The following is a 21,235-nucleotide window of genomic DNA, read 5'->3' as shown; positions in this document are numbered from 1 at the left end:
GTGACACCCCTTGATCAATGATGATATTTTGAAATACAATAAGTACCTTGAAGTACTTCAAGGGTTGAGGCTAAACCAAGGTTGTGTTGGTGATGGGTGTTGTTGAACTTTAACTTTAACGTCTAGCATGACTTATCGTGACAGGACATGGGTACAATATCAAAGAAGGCTTCCCATCTACCATTAATCCCAAACCTGCCTCACACCGTAGCAGTCCTGACTCAACCTCGTCATTCATCATTCTTTAGCTCTTGCAGAGAGGCTTCTGGAAACACGCAGACGGGCAGCGGGACGCTAGGTGACATTGATGTTTCTGTGGAAGGGAGCCATAACAGCGTGCAAGCCCCCACGCTGCCAATTACCACGGCTGTCTGGTGCCCACCATCTGCCTGGCAAGCGCCTTCTCGCTGACCCACTTTCCCCGACGTCGTGTGTGACTGCCGGCTTTCTCTTCTCATCAAGAGCTTGCTGTGCGGTTTCCCTGAAGAGAGAAGCAGAGGTATTAGGGAGGCCATCGTGATGGCACAGAGGTACTGCTGGTTTGTAGGATGCATAATGGATAGGACGGACGCATGGCTTTGCCCATCTGTTGGGTGATCTCATTTGGGATTTCAGCACAATGTGTAAAATTGCACAATAAAAGTATACAAACTAGCATCTTCTGTGATATTGCTTGAATCCACCTCTGGCTTTTATTCTGTTCTCATCTCAGAACCAGCTCCAATGAACGTGTGGGGGGGGGGGGGGGGGGATAGAGTAAGAGAGAGACATAATTGAGGCATGGGAACAGCATGAACTTTAATGATGAGGGGAGAGAACCAAAGAAGCACTTCCATTTGGGCAAGGGCTGCAGCTGTAGTAAGTTTTTGTCTCTATTTGGAAATCAATGTTCTAATTATATGGATTATATATATCTTTCCTGGTTCATTTAGACAAATTTTTCTCCACCAAGAAAAAAACACCATAGGCAGTAGGCACACACACAAACACACACCACATACACACACACACACACACGCACGCACGCACGCACGCACGCAGGCACACACACACACACACACACACACACACACACACACACACACACACACACACACACACACACACACACACTCACACACACACACACACACGAACACACACATACACACCTCTAGGCAGGGGTCATATCGATCTTAGATCAGACTCCATGCTCTCAGCTTGTTATTGGTGTTTTTTTAACCAGGTTCTCGACTGTTCAAGAGGGAGGAACAAGTGTGGAACAAGCGTGTGTGTGTGTGTGTGTGTGTGTGTGTGTGTGTGTGTGTGTGTGTGTGTGTGTGTGTGTGTGTGTTAGTGTGTGTGTGTGTGTGTGTGTGTGTGTGTGTGTGTGTGTGTGTGTGTGTGTGTGACTGTGTGTGTGTGTGCGCGCACATATTAGTAAAAGATTGGTTATGGGATTCAGGGATAGAGACAGAGTGACTCAGCAGCTGTGATTTGCTTGTAATCGGAGGTTAGGTTTCACACACACACACACACACACACACACACACACACACACACACACACACACACACACACACACACACACACACACACACACACACACACACACACACACACACACACACTCACAAATAAGGGTTGCAGACTGCAGTTGAGAGGATGAGGTTGGGAGAATGAGTTTGATGATTAAGAACTATTGCCTCCTGGAGAGCAACTATTAGAGAGAGAGCAGGAGAGAGTGCGTGCGCGCGAGAGAGTGCGGGAGAGCAAGGGCTTTATATCGGTCTCCCTAGACAACATGGCTGCCGTCTGAAAGAGTATTAGTTAGTTGGCGAAAGCAGTGAAGTACTTTTCCTGGAAAGCCTACGATGGAAACCTCAAGGGACACCTGTTGCATCCGGGGCCAAAGGGTCTTCCATCTCTGACACTGACTGATGACATCACGGGAAAACCCTTGACCCCTCTCTTGGAACAACCTCAGGACACCTTATCAATCAACTCGTCCCCTCTAGTGCTGCGTTGGAGGGCCCTCTGTATATATATATATATATATATATATATATATATATATACATATCTATAAATAAGAAAAGGATGTTGTCAGGAAAGGTACACCAAAACAATCTGACTAATTCTATTCTATCTGGGGCTAAACAAAACCCTTAGCTTAGATAAAGTGTCTTAGTCATTATAATATAATGTGTCTCCATACCATAGGCTATATATCTATCATATAATGATAAAATGGTAGATATACCAATATAAGTACCAGCAAGCAAAAATTGGATTTTTACAAAACTGTCGTTTTGCATCATTATCAAATTGGCTGTGTGTCTACACATCTTCAAACTAAGGCGATTCCCGTTGAGCTTGAGGATTGCTGTTGTTAATTTTTGCTCCTAAAATGTTGGCGCTGCGTTCATCGGTAAACCACCCCTGATCTTCTGGAATAGTCTTTGGAACGCAACGACAGGAAAAGAGACGGGAGGTCAGAGGTCACATAGTTATAGAGAGCCATCGCTCACGTCCTCACAGCGGGCAGAGGAGTGAGTCATCACCAGAGAAGGTAACCAAGAGATGAAGGGCTTCTCATGTAAGGACAGGGGCAGGAAACATTGGTTTAACACCAACGGCAGATCCCATTTCAGGAGATTCGATTTTAAAAGAGCATATATTAGTGGGCCGATTGGATGTAATAATAGTAATGGTATTAATAAACAATTGGAACAGGTAGGTGTTGGATGGAGGACAGAACAGAGATGTTGGGCATCAAACCAATAACCTTTCAGCTAATAGTCACACACTCTACCTGGTGTGGTAGGGTGTGTACCTATTCCGCATGGCTATTAGGCCATTATAGTTATATGACGTCTAGTTTTAGTTAACAGGAGTGATGACATCATTCAAGTATTTCTGTAGACATTTTCCACACAGCCAACATAACAACGATAACAATATCTTCATCATATCGAATTTAGATGTCTGAGATGTTTAATTATCTTATAGCGATGAAAGTGATGGTTCTTGTGATGTAAAAAGACATGCACAGCACAATGCATCAACCGCAGCCTTCTATGGCGATGCTTTGGTTTTAACTTCTTGCTTTTTGCTTTCCTGCATTTACTCTTCTCGCCTGTTGAGGTCACCCTTACTCCTCTACCACTCGGAGTCCCCCGCTAGACGCACACACACACACACACACACACACACGCACACACGCACACACGCACACACGCACACACGCATGCACGCGCGCACACACACACGCACACACGCAGGCATGCACAGACTCGCACGCCACGAACACACGCATCAAGCCCGGATGGATGACTTCACCGTTCCGCCTGGGTTTCCTTTATGATCCCGGGATCTCCCACTTCCCTCACCAGACATCAGCCAGCAACGCAGCTGAACACAACTCTCCGCTCTCGCCTCGCATTGGACCCACAACAACAGAACCACCGCATCACGACGCGGGAACGGACCACTAAAGTACACGTCGAGCTGCCAATTGTGTTTTCCTTCTTTTCTCAAACGGATTCAGGCACGGGAAACTATAACAAGTGCAATCCACCGCACAAAAGGAATTAGATCTTATTTCTAATTCAGCAGCAGCAGCACGAGTTTTGACCCGACGTGGTTGTTTTTGTTCCTCTCCAGTTGCAGTTGTTGATCACTCAGTTGCGGTGCCACAATGTCCGAGGTTCTGCCATACAACGAGGGCAAAATGAACGGCTACGGAGCGGACAGTGAGGTCAGCCAGATGTCCTTTAGCTGCGGACTTCAGGACTCGAACGCCTTTTTCGCGGCGTCGCAGGCGAAGAGACCCCCGAAGCTGGGGCAGATCGGCCGGGCCAAGCGAGGTGGGTTGAAGTCCATTAATTTCATATTGCATTGTCTCAGTCATTTGAAACTCGGGGCTTTGTTATCCCTACCAACACACCATGTGTTTACCACATATCTGTAACTTGCTTTATAGGTGCTTGTTTTGCATCTGATCGTACAATGTGTTTTTATGTGTTTTTTGAGGCCCTTTATACAAAAAAAAACAACGCACCTTTGATTAACTGGCGCAATCCTCAGCTACGATGCATTGTTATCACTTCACCCCCCCACCCCCAACCCCACCCGTTAGTCTCATTAATGATTGTAGCGTTTGATTTATGAACGGTATCAGTAACCGGAGGTTATTTCCTTGTCGTCCCCCCCCCGTCCCCCCCCCACAGTGGTGATCGAGGACGACCGAATAGACGAGGTCCTGAAGGGGATGACAGACAAGTCCCCCGGCGTGTAGACTGGAGGAGGAAGGATGGGCCCTCGCAGACTTTTTATTTTTGATCACCGATTTGAAAAGCACTTGTCGGCTGTGCATGTTCGAGGATTGTAGTACGAGGGGAACGACGGCACGACGCGAAGACAAGGGACGGGACGAGAGGAGAGTGGAAGAAAGGAAGTGAGGAGGAGATGGATAGAGAGAGAGATAAAGCAAAGAGGAAGAATATTCGAGGGAGAGGAGGTGTGGGGAGAGAGAGAGAGAGATGAGAGACACTCTGGAAAAGACCAAGATTTATCATGGGATTGCTGGCAATTCTCCAAAAGAATCCCGATTTTAACCACTGCAACGCAGCGAGACGTGGAGGTGGCGGACCGCTGCCCCGGGCGGTCCCAGCCCCGGCTGACCTCTGGACGGACGAACATACTTCACCACCATATTTATTTCTAAAAGCGCTGTAAGCAACAAAAAAAAGAAATATATATAGGCCTATGTATACTACGACCGGGGGGCTGAACCTATATAATTTCCAGCCCTGTTTCAATAGTTGTACAGTAGGTCGGTAGGTCTATATGTAGGTTAAGCTTCGAAGACCCCCCCGCCCCCCCCCCCCCCCCTCCACCCCACCTCCCCCCAACGCTTCGCTTTGTTGATCGACTCCAGCGACGTTGCATTCAAGGGAGCTGTTCTTTCAGCACTGGTCGGACCAGAATGCATTCCTGCTGCTACAATGATCTCTGAAAACAGACCAACCAACGCTCAAGTCTACTAGAGAGAGAGGAGACCCGTTGTATAACTTACAGGCTATTCGAGGATGGTGCAATGTTAATATTTTCTTAATAATAATAACAATAATAACGACAATATTCATAATAATAATCATATTAATGATGATAATGAGAATAATGAAGCGGCTAGTTGTGGCCCTTCTTGTTGAAACACACACTAACCCACAGATTTGATTCAAATAGACTGCGGTTTATTGTGTTCTTATCCCCATTGGTAAAGGGTGCAGGTTGTAGCACCTTTTATGTAGCTAAATCTATACCTGCACATATCTTTTTTCACCTTTTCAGTAGTGACAGAGGCCAGCGGTGCGGTGGAATATACAGTAAATGTTTGAGATGCTATTCATGAAATTGATGGGAAAGAGGTTTTCTTTGATTTGGTTATTTTTGTTTTGCTAATTCTTGGTGTTTTTCGTCTTCTATAAATGAAAGTCTACTTTTCTCCATCTATTTGCATGAACCTTTGCTTCGGTGCCAACACTGGTGCCACCACTCTGCCCTGGCACGCTTCTTTTTAAAAAGGAAAAATTCATATTTGTATTTTTATATCTAAATATTTGTTATTTAAATAATATGCTAGTCTGTCGTCTTACGGTTCATCAACAAAAAATATTTATACTACAGAGTGGGGATACCGCTGGAGACTGGGCTACACCAATGGAGATTCTAGGAGAGGGGTCGTTTGACGTGTCTCACACTCTATCAAACAGGTCGAACCTTTTTTAAAGACTAACTGAATGTGTCTGAGTTTTTTTTGCACACATCAATGTTAAACTATTATTAAGAAATCGTATACTGTGACTTGAGCTTCGTTGATGAATTTGTTAGAAAATGGCAATTTTAGAGTATATTGCACTGTTTACGAGTATCCTCAGATAACACGTTGTTATTTGACTTATTTTGGACATTACAGTTACATTTTTTTTTTCATTTTAATTTTGTACCATTCTTTCAAAGAAACTGGATATTGGTTTGTTGTGCATGAAACCTTAATATTTTCAATAATGAAACATCGTTTTATGAAGCAAAAAAGCAACAAAAATGTCATGACATTCTAAGAATGAGTCATTGTAAATTATGATGCCATTTTCACTGTATTTGGTGAACTAATAAATGGTGAAAGGACATGTATATCTGGTTGTTTGCTTATGTTTCTTACAACACATTTAACCACCAATACATATACTCTAGTCTATACACAACGTCAAAGGGTCGACAATAACATCGATAGGAGCCCCCAGAGCCGCTGAGATCCAGATCAACGCGGCCCATAGCAAGGTCAGATTACTAGATGACTCTGTGCTTCCCTACCAGCCCAAAAGCCCTGGCGGTCGATGCAGAGCTCCCCTAGGCTCGCCCGTGTAGGCCTGCCCTGTGATGGGCGTCCCCACCACCACTGATCCCAAAACAGCTCCCGAGTGCAGGAGTAGACACGAGGGAGCGTCTATTAGAGCAGGCCCCTGTGGAAAGCCACGTCTTCACCGCTAGCATCGATCAACGTCCACCCCACGGCCCATCCCACACCCTTAAGTCTACAGAGTTGGCATTGAACAAACAAAGGCAGCCTTTAAGGAAGAGACGCTGGAGCCACATAAAGCTCCCCTTACTGGAAAGTAGATCAACAAACCGAGATTGGTTATCGCTCATCAGTCGGAGGAGAGTGAAATGAGGTATACGTTGGTTGTTGTTAGTTCATTCTGCGTTCACCCTGCCTCTTTCCTTTGTTTCCGTTTCCTTTGTGCGACACACTAGTCCCTGAGGCAATGACGACACATCTTGACCTTCCTGGACGTGTGGCTCGGATACGAGGCGGTCGCCGTTGTGCGCGCAGTCGCGGTGTTTTTTTTTGCAACCTCCGTATCTCATCATGACATCCGCGGGTTCCCGACACGTCTGCTCCGTCGAGGGGGCTGAACTGGGAATCTGTTTTTACTATCTATCAGAGAACCCCACGGTGACAAACATCTATCCGGGCAGTGACGGCCGTAAACACTTCACCTGCCCACCATAAAGCGACAACGACTGGCCATCCCTGCCGCGCTCCCACCCACCCGCAGTGTTTCCATCTCTGTGGTTATTGACTGGCAACCATCACACACACATCTGTACACCATTATTGATCCTGCTGCTGCTGCTGCTATTGTTATTGCATGTGCGTGTGTATGTGTATGTGTATGTGTATGTGTATGTGTGTGTGTATGTGTGTGTGTGTGTGTGTGTGTGTGTGTGTGTGTGTGTGTGTGTGTGTGTGTGTGTGTGTGTGTGTGTGTGTGTGTGGCTGTCTGAGGCTACAGGAAATCCCATTATCAGTGTGACCACCGGATGACCATGTTTGGTCAGATGCAAACCTTGTGGTCTCTCTCTCTCTCTCTCTCTCTCTCTCTCTCTCTTTGTCTTCTTCTATCTAGCGCTATAAATGACATGCTTGTTGTTTAAGGAATGGCTTATCATGGCAGTAACACCTGGACATCAACTGTCTTTCTGTTGTATGGCAGAGCAATGGAACACAAAGATGTGTGTGTGTGTGTTCTCAATGGAATGTTGTCTGTCATGTGGTACACATGACAGATGGCCATGTGGTCCAAAAGAGATGTATTTAGGTATAGACTATAAATCTAGGTAAACTTTGTCAGGGGAAAATTGAGGAGTAATTTATATTTATGTCCACCTTTTGAAACAAACACACACAAACATGCATGCATGCAGAAAACATACCCCTATGTGTGTTTCCACCCCATGCAGACAACATACACGTATATACAGCCACGCAAAGCAGCCAAATACATCATTTGTTAACAACTCAGACAGACAGTGAGTCGCAGCCGAGCCTCAGACAGATAGAAGAACAAACAGAGGCATGAAAGGAGAAACTTAAATACACACGCACATATACACGTACGCACGCACATATACACACACGCATGCATGCACACAAGCGCACACACACACACACACACACGCACGCACACACACACACACATAAACACGCCATTCCAAAGTGGGCATCCATTAATATTCCTCCTCGAGTTACATAACATCTAATGGCATTATACTGCCCTAAGGGGGGCTAGCATGCATAGTGCAGCACAGGGGAGGAACCCAGCTTTCTAGCCATACAGAAACAAGCACAAATGAGCACAGAGCGACCGGCTCCAAGGTCAAAGGGAACGGGCTGGGGAGAACCTAAAGCGAAACCCCTGTGTGACCGAGGCATTAGGCCGTCCCGGCCAGAGGTATGGATAGGTAACACTCAGAGCCAATCAATAGAGGCAGTGGAGGTAGAGAGAGGGAGGACTTTGTGGGAGAGAGAGAGCGAGAGGGGAAGAGAGAGAGAGAGGGAGAGATAGAGAGAGGGAGAGAGGGAGAGAGAGAGAGAGAGAGAGAGAGAGAGAGAGAGAGAGAGAGAGAGAGAGAGAGAGAGAGGGCGAGAGAGAGAGAGAGAGAGAGAGAGAGAGAGAGAGAGAGAGAGAGAGAGAGAGAGAGAGAGAAGTCAGGGGGAAAGGAGAGCCATTGAGCATGCAGCTGATTGCTGTTGTTGCCCTTGGCCAACAGAGCACGGAGGACAATTAGGTACAGAGAACACAAAGCCCCCCCTCCTCTCTCTCTCTCTCTCTCTCTCTCACACACATACACACACAGATCACATCGTAATCACACACATATAGACACACAGCTCTGCATTGTTTGGGTGATAGAAAGACACAAACACATGTGTATTTGACACATGTGTACACATACTGCGTGCACATACTGTCACACACAAACATACGTACACACATGCACGCACACACACACACACACACACACACACACACACACACACACACACACACACACACACACACACACACACACACACACTCACACACACACACACACACACACACACAAATCGTAGTGTTGACCTGAAAAGCACATGCAGAGTCACATTAAGATGGAATGCCGTGTGAGTAAATGATGACTGATGACTGGCCTATATCTGTCCAGTATGAGGCCAGTGCCAAACTCTCCAGTTGCATAACTTAAGACCAGACAAGTTTAAATCTCCCTATTGGGGCATACGCCAATGCACATCATTTAGTTTGAACGAGGGAGTTCAACATCCAACTGTAAAACTGCAGCATAATTCTTTATTGAAGCGATGGGCATTCACTGAGAACAAGTTTTGATCCAAACAGATATGAACACACTGAATAATCAGCCTTCTGCAAATCATTTCAATTAATCTTATTGAGCTAGCACTTACTGTAAAGCCTTTCTTCATTTGAAGAAGCTCAGGTGCCCGTCAGGATTGTCCATCTCCTCCCAGCCCTCGCCGGCTATATTGGCTTCCTGCCCGGGCAATAACATCTATTGTCAATATTGAGTCTAACGCCAATTTAGCGTTACATAACACTCTCTCTCCCAACCTACGTTGCCTCTGCCAGCCCATATTCAGTAAAGCTGCCAGGCCATTTATTTAAATGTTTTTTAACAAACAATTTCCATTTGGGACCCTGGAGGATTGTTACACAATTGTCACCATGGAAACCTAACCATAAACAAGCAAAGGGTGCAAAGATGATCTCACAATGAACAGGGATCAATCTACGCCAATGGCTATCCATACATCAACTCAAACGGTGTCTGGCGGGTGTGGCTCCCATGGTACAGGCTGTTGAGAACCCTCACGTTTAAGGGGATCAGCAAAGAGATAATATAGCTAACGTGCATATTAATGTATCTAAAACAAAAGTACTGCAGGTGGCTTTGGATAAAAGCGTGTACTAACCGGCTTTAATACAAGTGACGATTCAATGGAGGACACACTGAATGGAGGACACTACCGTCTCGAGCGCTATTCATTTGGCGGTGGCTGAGCCGCCGTGGATGTCCAAGTTCAACGCCACCTTGACCAAGGTACGCCTCGGGGAGAGATGATTGGAAGAGGAGCCATCTGAAGGATCACACACACCTTTCATTCCCCCCTCTCCATGTCTTAAAAATAGACGCTAATTAGATCTCAGTGGAGAATTAAAAATAAATGATTTCTACTTTATTAATGTGTTCGCCCCCCCATCACACAGCCCCCCCTCCCCCATTGCCCCCCACCCAAGCCCCCAGCCTTCCTGTCTCTCCCCTCGCCTACCTCCATCCATGCCTCTCGCTGGTCTAAATTTAACCAGCGGAGGAATAAGGATTTGAGTTATGTATCTTACAAAGATGAGGGGCTCTTGGATTTGCTCTAATGTTGTGTTTTATTCTTCCCAATAGAATCTCAAACATTTACTGTATTAACGGTTCATATGCTTCATGGTGTCTTGACCAGTAGAAATTTTGCTCCACGTTATTATGAAAAATATTAGTGTGTGTTAATGTAAATATATACAGTAAGGGTTCACCTGGATATCTCCTTATGGTTATCTGGGACAAAGTGTCACACAATTAAGATGCTGTATTCATAGAGAACAGGATAAATAACAACAATAACATAAAAACTGTTTAAATGTTACAACCTGACTTTTATTTGACACAGTATTTTGATCGTACATAGTATACTGTATCTGCCATCCCTTTACATTAGGGCACTTGACTTACTTTACAATAAACAAACATTACGGATGACTTGGCTTTTTGTAGCTGCTGCGTTGTATGAGATGAGGTCATATTTCTCCAGTCTGTGCGTGTTAAAAAGGTCCTTCAGGGTCTGACCAAGATGTAAGTTAATGCTCAAACACTGACAACAACCTAATTCATGAGGCTAATTAGGCCCGCTGTACGACACCTAATTGATGGAGCTGTCGAACAGACATACGGCGTCGGGCCTCCACCATGAGATCATCGCCGACCTGGAGGGCTGTGGAGAGAGAGGGAGCACCATGCCCACTGGAGCGTTCTGGATTATGTAACAATAGGTATAAGTAGCGATAGGTGATGATGTCAATGAGAAACATTAAAATGACACCAGGGCTGGGCTTGCTGGTGCTGCGTTGGGAGTCAAGAGTCAAGGGTAGCTTCCCGACGGCTGGCTCCCAGCCAAGCGCTTGGGCTGTTGTTAATTCTGAACTCTAGTGCTTGATCGCAGGTGTGAAATGTACTGCGTGTTAAACAGCACTGTCTGATCACAGTCTCGCACCAGACATCGAAGCAGCAGGCGATGCAGAAAGGCCGGGGCTGCTACTAGAATACTGATAAGACTGCTGCCTGATACTCTACATGCAGGCTTTAGTCCTCATTCAAACACCAACCCCTTGCAATTATTAAGCAATCTCTCAACATGCAGGTTTGCATTGCGTTTTGTCAGCCATATTTGGCTGCGAGGCAGATGCAGATTTTGCTCAAGTTCAACTCATATAGCACCACGAGTTTCACAAATAAAAGTGGAACACAATTCAAAATAGAAATTGCACTCTTCAGTAGAGCGTGACACTAAAACTGCCAGGGTTCTGTGGTCGCATAGCAGTTCACAAGAAGTCCATTCATTTAAAATACAGCGCAGTGGAAGGCTTGCGACCTTGTTTTGGCCATGGGTTTGCATTTGGTTCAGCACCCTGCATCCATTGAAAGAATCCGATGTTTACTGTGTGTGTTTCAGAACTCATCTGAAACACACACAGTAAACCGGACAAAATAAAAAAACTCTGGCTTGTACAAACCAGTGATAAGTTGCGAAAAGAAATACACAACTTCCACTTTGGTATGTTTCGAGGCCTCCTTACGCCTCGAAACTAACGTATGCATCATGGGACACTTTGGATAAAAGCGTCCACCACATGGCACGTATTATACAATCACAGATTAGAAGAAGAACAGAGGGTTAAGGCTAAAACAACAAGAAAATATAAAATCCTAACCAAACAAGGTTGTTTATTATAACCGTCTGTATAAAAACGTTTCCATTAAAAGTCCACAATCCTCCGAGAGCAGAAGCCCAACACCAGCAGTCAGGCCCTGCGTCACACCGTGGTCCGACCCACCCATCCCCTACAGGGCAATGTTCCCCAGGAAGTTCTCTGTGTCGCTCTCCTGCATAAAGGTGACCTGAGGGGGCGGGGCCGCGGCCTCCTCCAATCGCCTCGTCTCCATCGCCGCGTCCTCGGGGCTCAGCTCCTCCCCGGCCGTCATGGCGTACAGGAAGTAGTGGAAGCCGTCCCCGTACGTGTGCTGGGCGACCGACCAGCGGTACTCGCGGCGGGCGTACAGCGGCTTCCTGAAGTGCGGCTGGGCGAAGGTGAGGGAGAGGAAGCGGCCCCGCGGCCGCAGCGCGCGTCTCACCTGCGGGGGCGAGAGGCGTGGCGTCAGTGGTCGGAGAAAAGCAAACAAGTCGTCGCCCATCCCCCCCCCCCCCCTGCACCACCACCAGCACCACCACCACCACCATCACCACCACCAACCCCCCCAGAGTCAACATCGCCGTCATTGCAAACACCGCCCGCTCTGGGGGATGAAAACGTGCTCACGACGTCTGAACAAGAAGTGCAGGGACAGCCTCTATAAATAGGATGAGTGACGAGCCGTTGTTCTGCTGTGAGCATGAGGACTAGTGACACTTTTTCAACTCCCAATCCTTTCCTTTCTAAAGTATCAACAAACCACATCGAATAATGTCCGTAAAATACAATAAGGTATTACAAAATGAAAAAATAACTTAATTGTATCGTTTATTTTACTATCAAGGAATAAGACATAAAGTGCTACATTATACCCCAGTCATTTCACTATAAGTGTCATGGCTACAGAACACTCTCATCCCTGCTGGTATGGCGCTGTTGTGGGAGAGATGCAGCTTCTGAACCTGCAGTCTCTAGCCAAGCAGGGTTCATGTTAAGATACGCCTTGACGACACTTCTACAAATTATTAAGCCTGTGTTGTATGAACTATGAATAATTTCTACTTCTCCGACTCCGTTACCATCCGAGCATGTTCAGCCTTCATGTTAGACACACGTGTTTTTAGAAAATATTTTTAGAGATGGCAGTGTGACACGCCCACGCAAACACAAATACATACACGCGCATGTGTACCGACACTTTTATGGATGATAAAGTATAGCACTGATTACATTTTGGCTTTCGATATCACACAGGCCATCACTTTAAAATTACAATGACACTTCATGATTACATAGCGGCAAACAAACAGATACATCAAGACTTAAAATAAAAAGGATAAAATAGAAAAGAATGAATTCAGAATAACTGATGACCCAAAACCAACCCACTTCATCATAGTGCCACAAGCCCCATAGAATAAAACCCGAACACGTGCACTAATGTAAATGTAATGTAAATGCAATATAGATGTAAACACACGTAGACAGCACGTGTGTTAGTGTACAGTACAGCTCGGTGCCTGGGCTGCAAGGGGTATGGGAGAACTTTATTGTACATTACTGTACTACGTAATATACATATAAAGAAAGAAGCATCATTATCTAGCTGAATGATTTATGACCAAAAATAAGTTTGGAAAAACAAAGGGGGCGACTCTGTGATATACCTATATAAACTGTAGATGTTTTATAGCACCAATATAGACAGATACTCAAAGCAGGATCTAAATTGATGTCTAAACCCAGTACTGAGAGTCACGAGAAAGCCCCTTTGTAATAATAATAACAATTCCCCTGCACATATACCATGTTGAAGAATGGTACTTGTGTTAACTTGAAGGGTCATGAGGAAGCCTCACAAAACTGTTGACCGAGTCTCGGGACAACGGGAACTGTGCTATGCTAATACATGACCCTGGTATGATACCACAGCCTGGCCCTCAGGCCAGGGCACAAGGGGGTACCGACCCCGGGAAGGGCCTGACAGAACTAAATCTGTGACAGATTTGTTTTGCTCAGACCGGATGACGAAGTGTTAGATATTATAAATTCACTTTGCTGAAATGTGAGATCAGTTGCTTCTTGTACCAACTCCAGATTGCATGATTCGATCTCCTTCTTTAATAAATAGTTAGTAGTAATAGTAGTACTATACTTCAATCATCACACCTCTGACGAGGTGAAACACACCTCTGACGAGGTGAAACACACTCGAATAAGTGACCCTGCCCACCACAGGGGCAGGGTCACGCCTGCTTTCCGGACTCCTTACAATATTCTGCCCAATAAAACTCTCAAACTCATCTGCACGAGTGGATGAGGCGTTCAGAAGGGGATTTTGATACGTATTTATCTACAGTTGCCAGTCTAAAAGGTGTGGGTTTGAAACCCTTACTTAATCGCTTGCTTTCTTTTACGTTGACTGAGTTTGCTTTCCCCATTCACCTGCATAAGATCCCCTGATCCCCTCCTCATTGGTCGAAAACAACTGGAAGTGACGGAGAGCGAAACGCCCGGTTCACCCAGATTAGAGCTCATCTGGCACGAGGCTCTAGACATGAACCTCCAGTCGGATCTGTGGGACTAACCCCCCCCCCCCCCCACCGTTCTCCACCATGGGGAGCTCTCCCCGCTCTCCGTGGCATCGCTGGGTGCTCGCTCCCCAGGGCAGCTTGGACGGCCCGGGCGGCGGTCACGTGTTGTTGTGTCATCTAAGGAGAACAGAGTCAACACCCTCACGGTGCGGCGGAGCGGAACAGCTCTCGCCACACCGCCCGCTACAGCCCGTCTTCAGCTGGGAGGGGGGAGAGGGGGGAGGGGGGGAGGGGGGGGAGAGAGAGAGGAGAGGAGAGCAGAGAGGTGAGAGCGAAGGGGGGGAGAGAGTAGAGGGGGGAGAGAGGGGAGTAAGAAGAGAGGGGGGAGGAAAGAGGGGAGAGTGAGGAGAGAGGGGAGAGAAGGGAGAGAGGTGAGAGAAGATGAGAGAGAGAGGAGAGAGGGGAGAGAAGGGAGAGGGGAGAGAGGAGAGAGAGGGGAGAGAAGGGAGAGAGGTGAGAGAAGATGAGAGAGAGAGGAGAGAGGGGAGAGAAGGGAGAGAGGAGAGAGAGGGGAGAGAAGGGAGAGAGGTGAGAGAAGATGAGAGAGAGGGGAGAGAAGGGAGAGGGAGAGAGAGGGGAGAGAGGGGAGAGGAGATAAGAGAGGGGGGAGAGAAGGGAGAGAGGTGAGAGGGGCGAGAAGATGAGAGAAAGGGGAGGGAGGGGAGAGAGGAGAGGGGAGAGAGGACAGAGTAAAGAGAGGGGAGGGAGAGGAGAGGGGAGAGAGGAGCAAGAGGAGATGGAGGCAGCACGTGTTCCCCTACGCTCGCCCACATGATGTCTCTCCACCAGATAGCGGCGCCGCTATAAATGATTTACCCCCACCCTCCTGACTATGACAGGAGGAGAGGGGAGGTGGTTTCACAAAACATATGTATGCATGAATGTATGTTTATGTATACATGTGGATGTGTTGTGGTGTGCGTGCAGTGTGTGTAGTGTGTGTGTCTGTGCGTGTGTAAGGGTTTAGTATTCCCACCATGTTCACCCCGTCATGGAATATGACGTCCCGACATCTTACAACAGACTTTGAATGTGGCTTTGGTCCTCAAACTTTGATTGACATCTTGATCGCAGACTGACACATTAGCTGGCATGTGTCTGGAAATAAAGCTTGATTTGTTGATGAGGCTGACACCATAGAACACAAACACACAAACACACACACACAAACAGCCCTCTCCTACACCGTGTCTTCACAGAACACAGAAGTGACCCAGATTCTCCCACACGATCCACACCAACACAGCACAACATATAGCCATTGTGTAGGCTGTGCACTGTACCCCCCCGACCCACACACACACACACACACACACTGATACACAACATATAGCATTGTGTAGGAGGTGCCCTCACACACACATTTATAAGTCATGAAATGCGAGATGAGAAAATTCAACATAATATTGACATGCACCGGACACACATACAAAAGGGAAAAAGCATAAATGGGCACAGAGTTGACCCGCCCACACACACACACACACACACACACACACACACGCACACGCACACGCACACGCACACGCACACACACACACACACACACAGAGGAACATGTAGGCTCAGACTTCCATCCCTAAGCAACGCGTTGAGAGGTTCTGGAGCTTGTCCTTCTCCGCTCTGTGAAGGCATGCTGGGTTCCTGAGAGAGAGAGGAGTCAGGTTTAACCCCGCCTGCCCTGGGACATCGGACACTGGGCATGCGGCGGGGCTTTTCCTAAAAGACAGCACGCACGCGCCTTCACACAGACACTTAAGCACACACATGCATGTACACAGACATACAGACACACGCACACACATATTCACGCAGAAATACACAGACAAGGATGCAGACATAGACACACACACACAGACACAAACGTACACACCCATGCATTCAGCCCTCACACCCTCACACCTCTCTCTCTCTCTCTCCTCTCTCTCTCTCTCTCTCTCTCACTCATCTAGGTAACACCTAGTGACACGGCGAGCATCATGGCGAGGCTGAATTATTGATGTGGTGACAGAAGCCTGCATTCCAGCGACCTGACCGGTGTTTACCGAACCCCCCTCCCCCCTCCCCCTCCCCCCAGCCACCTCACAAGTGCCCCCCCCCCCCCCCAACCCCAACCGGCTCGCACCGGCAGACGCTTGCAGAAGAACAGTAATGTCACAAGATGTCCTTACATTTGCTGTATAATGAAGCACACAGTGTACAGTAGAATGAATTCAGGAGAGACTGTAGGGGAGAGACTGTAGGGGAGAGAATATAGGGAGAGACTGTAGGGGATAGACTGTAGGGGAGAAACTGTAGGGGTGAGACTGTAGGGGAGAGACTGTAGGAGAGACTGTAGAGGAGAGGACTGTAGGGGAGAGACTGTAGGGGAGAGACTGTAGGGGAGAGACTTTAGGAGAGAGACTGTAGGGGAGAGACTGTAGGGGAGAGACTGTAGAGGAGAGACTGTAGGGGAGAGACTGTAGGGGAGAGACTGTAGGGGAGAGACTTTAGGAGAGAGACTGTAGGGGAGAGACTGTATGGAGAGACTGTAGGGGAGAGACTGTATGGGAGAGACTGTATGGGAGAGACTGTAGAGGAGAGACTGTAGGGAGAGACTGTAGAGGAGAGACTGTAGGGGAGGTCCACTCCGATGGGGTAGCTAACGCCCTCCTTGTTGATCCCAGCGCGGGGAACCTTCCGCTCAGCCATGATGAGGGTGAGGACCCACTGTGTGGAGGTTGGCACGGGGCCCATGTCCTTTTGTGTGTTCAGCGTGAACAGCATCAGGCCATTGGAGCAGACTCGGGCCTGCTCTCCAGGGACTCTGTGTGGGTCACAGTGCGGTTGTTGTTGTTGTTGTTGTTGCATTGTCAATGGGTGACTCTTACTCAAGGCTTCTTAGTACTTTCGGTAGTTTCGATTCACAATCTGCAATCAAAATATTCTACGGCCGACTGTATAGTCTTTTGTTCGTGGAATTCTGAGGGAAAAGCTATTCAACTGAGCGGCGAACGATTTCATCTCTGCCCGAAACCTTCCATTTAAACTAAACGAAGTGTGTTCTTCCTGTGATGAGTGTATCAATAGAGATGAACTACTGAATAAACCTTTCACTTCACATTGCATCTGTCACCGTCTCTGTGTATCCAGGCCTTTTATTAATAATATTAAGATATGAGCAGGGGATTTGGATCCCAGGAGGGCTGATATTGCACTCTTTATAAATCCTCTCACTCCCGGGCGAGTGCCCTCAAGTTCCTCTTTCTTATTTGGCCCGCCTGTCCTGTACACATCTCCCCAGCCCCTGCTGTTTTTCTATCTGCCATCTCTACCATCTACCTCTAACACACACACACACACACACACACACACACACACACACACACACACACACACACACACACACCACACACACACACACACACACACACACACACACACACACACACAGATACGTACGCACAGTCTGGCATTTAGGGGGTTTGACTGATGCTAGGTCCCTTGAGGACTGGTTGTGGTCACAGCTACATATACATTGTGCGTGCGTGCCTGTGAGAGACGGATGAGGTCGTGCTGGGTCAGAGGGTGAGCAGGGTACAGTCGGCCCGTGACCTCAGCAGTGGAGCAGCAGCGCAGTAAGGAGGTCAATTATTCAGCGCTAAAGCTACAGCACAAACGCAGACGGCCTGGCTGGCCTCCGATAGACATGCGACCACCGCTCGGGTTTCAGTTCACAAGATGAAATGTGGTTTGTTGGGGCGTCGGACAGCGCTGAGTGATGGAACAGTTAGTTACCTGGGGAAACACTACCTTGTGTAAAGCCTTATGGATGAGTACAGTCTCTCCCGGGACAATTGGGAAAAAAAAAAACAACAACCGAAATGTCATGCTACCTCCAGTTAATCTGATGAACAGCACACAACGATGATAATGCCATGAATTAATGGCACTATAAATTCACCTAAATTATGGACAGTTTATCGTACGAGAATTCAGTCCAACAGCTGGATAACGACAAAATGGATGATAACACCATAAGGAAGATCCACTGCCATCCCAAATGGACTGGTGTCCCACAGACATCCCACAGACATCAGCAGGGTTTCATTTTGGGTCAATGTTTTGTTATGCTTGAAATAAAGTTGCATATCTCTCTTGTTTACTACCAGCTTGAGTACAAGTTGTGCGCTCTCATATTGTATTATAATAGCAGGCTTGGAGGGTGTTGGAGTGTGTGTGTGTGTGTGTGTGTGTGTGTGTCTATTGGCTATCATTGTGGGCTGGTGAGAAGGTTGAGCACTGGGCAGAAAACAACAGCTTGTATCTCTGGATAGCAGACGTGTGATGTTGACAGCCCACTGTCTCCTCCACATTGAAACTCACACACACACACACACACACACACACACACACACACACACACACAACACTCGCAACATCTATTCACACACACAGCACCTAATCACACTGAGCACACACACACACACAAAACAAAGGGCAGGTCAATAGACTGTAGGAACGACAAGGACAATGACAACAACAGAGAGAGAGAGAGAGAGAGAGAGAGAGAGAGAGAGAGAGGAGAGAGAGAGAGAGAGAGAGAGAGAGAGAGAGAGAGAGAGAGAGAGAGAGAGAGAGAGAGAGAGAGAGAGAGAGAGAGAGAGGTGACGATGTTTTGCAATGTGTTTTTATTTGGGTCATATCTTCCTCCCATTTCATACCTTCATACCTTCATCCTCCTCCACTCATTTCCCTGCCCTGCCGCTACTGCTGGTTGTTATTATCCACCAGCCCAGCCGCCCTCAAAACACCGTACACCTTCCCCGCAGATTAGAGTCTCACAGAGGAAGACACAGGGCGAAACCAAATGAAACAGACCCCTGTGTGCATTTCAAATCAGCCCTTTCTCCTGCTCTCCCTATTCACCCATCCCGTCGCCTGCATCCAGCCATGTGTGTGGCAGGGCTGGCTTCCTATGTTAGTGCGTGCCTGTGTGCGTGCGTGCCTGTGTGTTTGTGAGTGTGTTTGTGTGGTTGTGTGTGTGGTGGGGAGAAGACATCAAGGGAAGCAAGGTTCTCAGAGTTAGAGCTGGAAGCTTAAAAATAACAGCCTCGTAAATGACAAATCAAACCAATCTCCTCTTCACACCAACAAGTCTGCTTTGTTATTCCTCCCTCTCTCCATCCCTCTCTTCTCCCTATATCCTTTATTTATCTCTTTCTCTTAACTATCCTCATTATACATTATCTCTATCCCTCACTTATATATCCTCAATCTCTCTCCCTCTCTCATTTATATATCCTCATTCTCTTGTTCTCTCTCTCTCTTATATTTTCTCATTCTTTCTCTATCTCTCTCTCTCTCTCCTTAATTGTCTCTCGCCAAGCTCCTGGCTCAAAAGCAAAACAAAACAAAAATGATTCTTTAAGCTACCATCTGCCCCACTAAGACCGTAACTTCATCGTGTGCGTGAGTGTGTGTGTTTTTTTTTTTTTTTTTCATGTGCACACATTTACATAAATGTGGCTAAGCGTATGGGCTGTGGTAACACAAGCCATGCTCGAAGCAAAGTGCCCTGCATTCTGAACTTCATGCAGTCACCTCGGGACCAACCACACACGCACACACACGTCGAAATGGGATGCATTTCTTTTCCATGCCAACCCTCAATCTGCGTCCGCACAGTAAACGCACAAACACTTTTGGCCATGCATTCAGAACCACGTCGACATGCATCAACACTGCGGATGGACGATTTATTCATCTGGCTTCCTGCAGCTTTCTTCTGACCCAGGGGTTCACGAGGTAACACAACAAAGCACTGCTGAACGATGCCGGAGGGGGACGGGGACGGGAGAGGGGAAAGCAGCGGCGGTGAAGAGGGTCTGCTTTTTCTCCCCATCCTCCTTCCCTTCTTCCCAGCTGACTCCACACACTACCCACCCACCACCCATCATCAGCCCAGCCCCCCCCCCCCCCCCCCACCCACCCAGTCTCTGTGCTCCCTGCCCACCCACGGCATAACTAAATTATACATCAGAGACCTCTTCTCTTATCCCTCCATCCTGCTCCTCTCTCACTCATGATCCCCCACCTCCTGAGGGAGAAAGAAATAGACGTGCATGTTTGGTGCATGAGCGGTAAAATATGTGCTTTGTATCCGTGTGTGTGTGTGTGTGTGTGTCTGTGTGTGTGTGTGTGTGTGCGCGCACATACAGGCGCTGTGTATATTTACGCCGTTTCCAAATCAATATGAGTTTGCATGAGTGGACACACCGATGAACCGGTGTGTCCACTGTTGTTTTGATGCATGCGCGCTCAATAGGTTTTGACAGCTCAAAAAACAATATTGTTTTTTCTTTTTCAAAATCCCTTGATAATCACACAGTCACCCCCCTCCCTACACACACACACACACACACACACACACACACACACACACACACACACACACACACACACACACACACACACACACACACACACACACACACACACACACACACACACACACACACACACACACACAACACACACACACACTGTCGATCTGTCTTGGCTTGGTGCCCCCGGTTGTGTGGGCATGCTAGCACATGAGCTGTCAACGTTATGCTGGCAACTCTGGCTGACAACCAGCATCCAGCGCGCCTTTCAACTAGCTGCCTCGCACGTACGCTCACACACAGCAGAGACAAAAGTCGATCAGTGGTCAAATTGTCTAGTTAGGTCGAGAAACAAGTACACAAATGAAAACACTATAAATAAGCTATCTATGGCTGTTTTTTTCCTCGATAAGCACGT

At 47.3% G+C, this 21,235-nt stretch overlaps 2 protein-coding genes across 4 annotated transcripts in view; one reads left to right on the top strand and one right to left on the bottom strand.

The window, feature by feature from the left end:
- Positions 1 to 3,318: 3,318 nt before the first annotated feature.
- On the top strand, positions 3,319 to 6,177 carry camk2n1a (calcium/calmodulin-dependent protein kinase II inhibitor 1a). Of its 2 annotated transcripts, XM_060059390.1 has the most exons (3): positions 3,319 to 3,529; positions 3,646 to 3,848; positions 4,212 to 6,177. In XM_060059390.1, exons 2-3 carry the CDS (start codon positions 3,680 to 3,682, stop codon positions 4,277 to 4,279), a joined length of 237 nt encoding a protein of 78 aa, XP_059915373.1. In that variant the 5' UTR covers positions 3,319 to 3,529; positions 3,646 to 3,679; the 3' UTR covers positions 4,280 to 6,177. The 2 variants fall into 2 exon arrangements, with proteins under 2 accessions (XP_059915373.1, XP_059915372.1); XM_060059389.1 differs by having other exon boundaries at positions 3,324 to 3,848.
- A 4,349-nt stretch (positions 6,178 to 10,526) lies between these two features.
- Positions 10,527 to 21,235, bottom strand: part of ece2a (endothelin converting enzyme 2a) — a 58,636-nt gene continuing 47,927 nt past the window's right edge. For both annotated transcript variants that reach the window (XM_060059387.1, XM_060059388.1), the window contains exon 4: positions 10,527 to 12,300. In XM_060059387.1, coding sequence (XP_059915370.1) covers positions 12,010 to 12,300 — 291 coding nt within the window. In that variant the 3' untranslated portion in view covers positions 10,527 to 12,009. The remainder of the gene's footprint in view (positions 12,301 to 21,235) is intronic.

This window comes from Gadus macrocephalus, chromosome 8, assembly GCF_031168955.1.
Source record: "Gadus macrocephalus chromosome 8, ASM3116895v1".
NCBI classification, from domain to species: domain Eukaryota; kingdom Metazoa; phylum Chordata; class Actinopteri; order Gadiformes; family Gadidae; genus Gadus; species Gadus macrocephalus.
This window is presented reverse-complemented; position numbering and strand designations above follow the sequence as displayed.

Excerpts from the sequence above, each read along its gene's own strand:
- camk2n1a (XM_060059390.1), top strand. The coding sequence starts at position 3,680 with ATGTCCGAGGTTCTGCCATACAACGAGGGCAAAATGAACGGCTACGGA. Across the intron at positions 3,849-4,211 it reads GATCGGCCGGGCCAAGCGAG|TGGTGATCGAGGACGACCGA; the intron begins GTGGGTTGAAGT and ends CCCCCCCCACAG.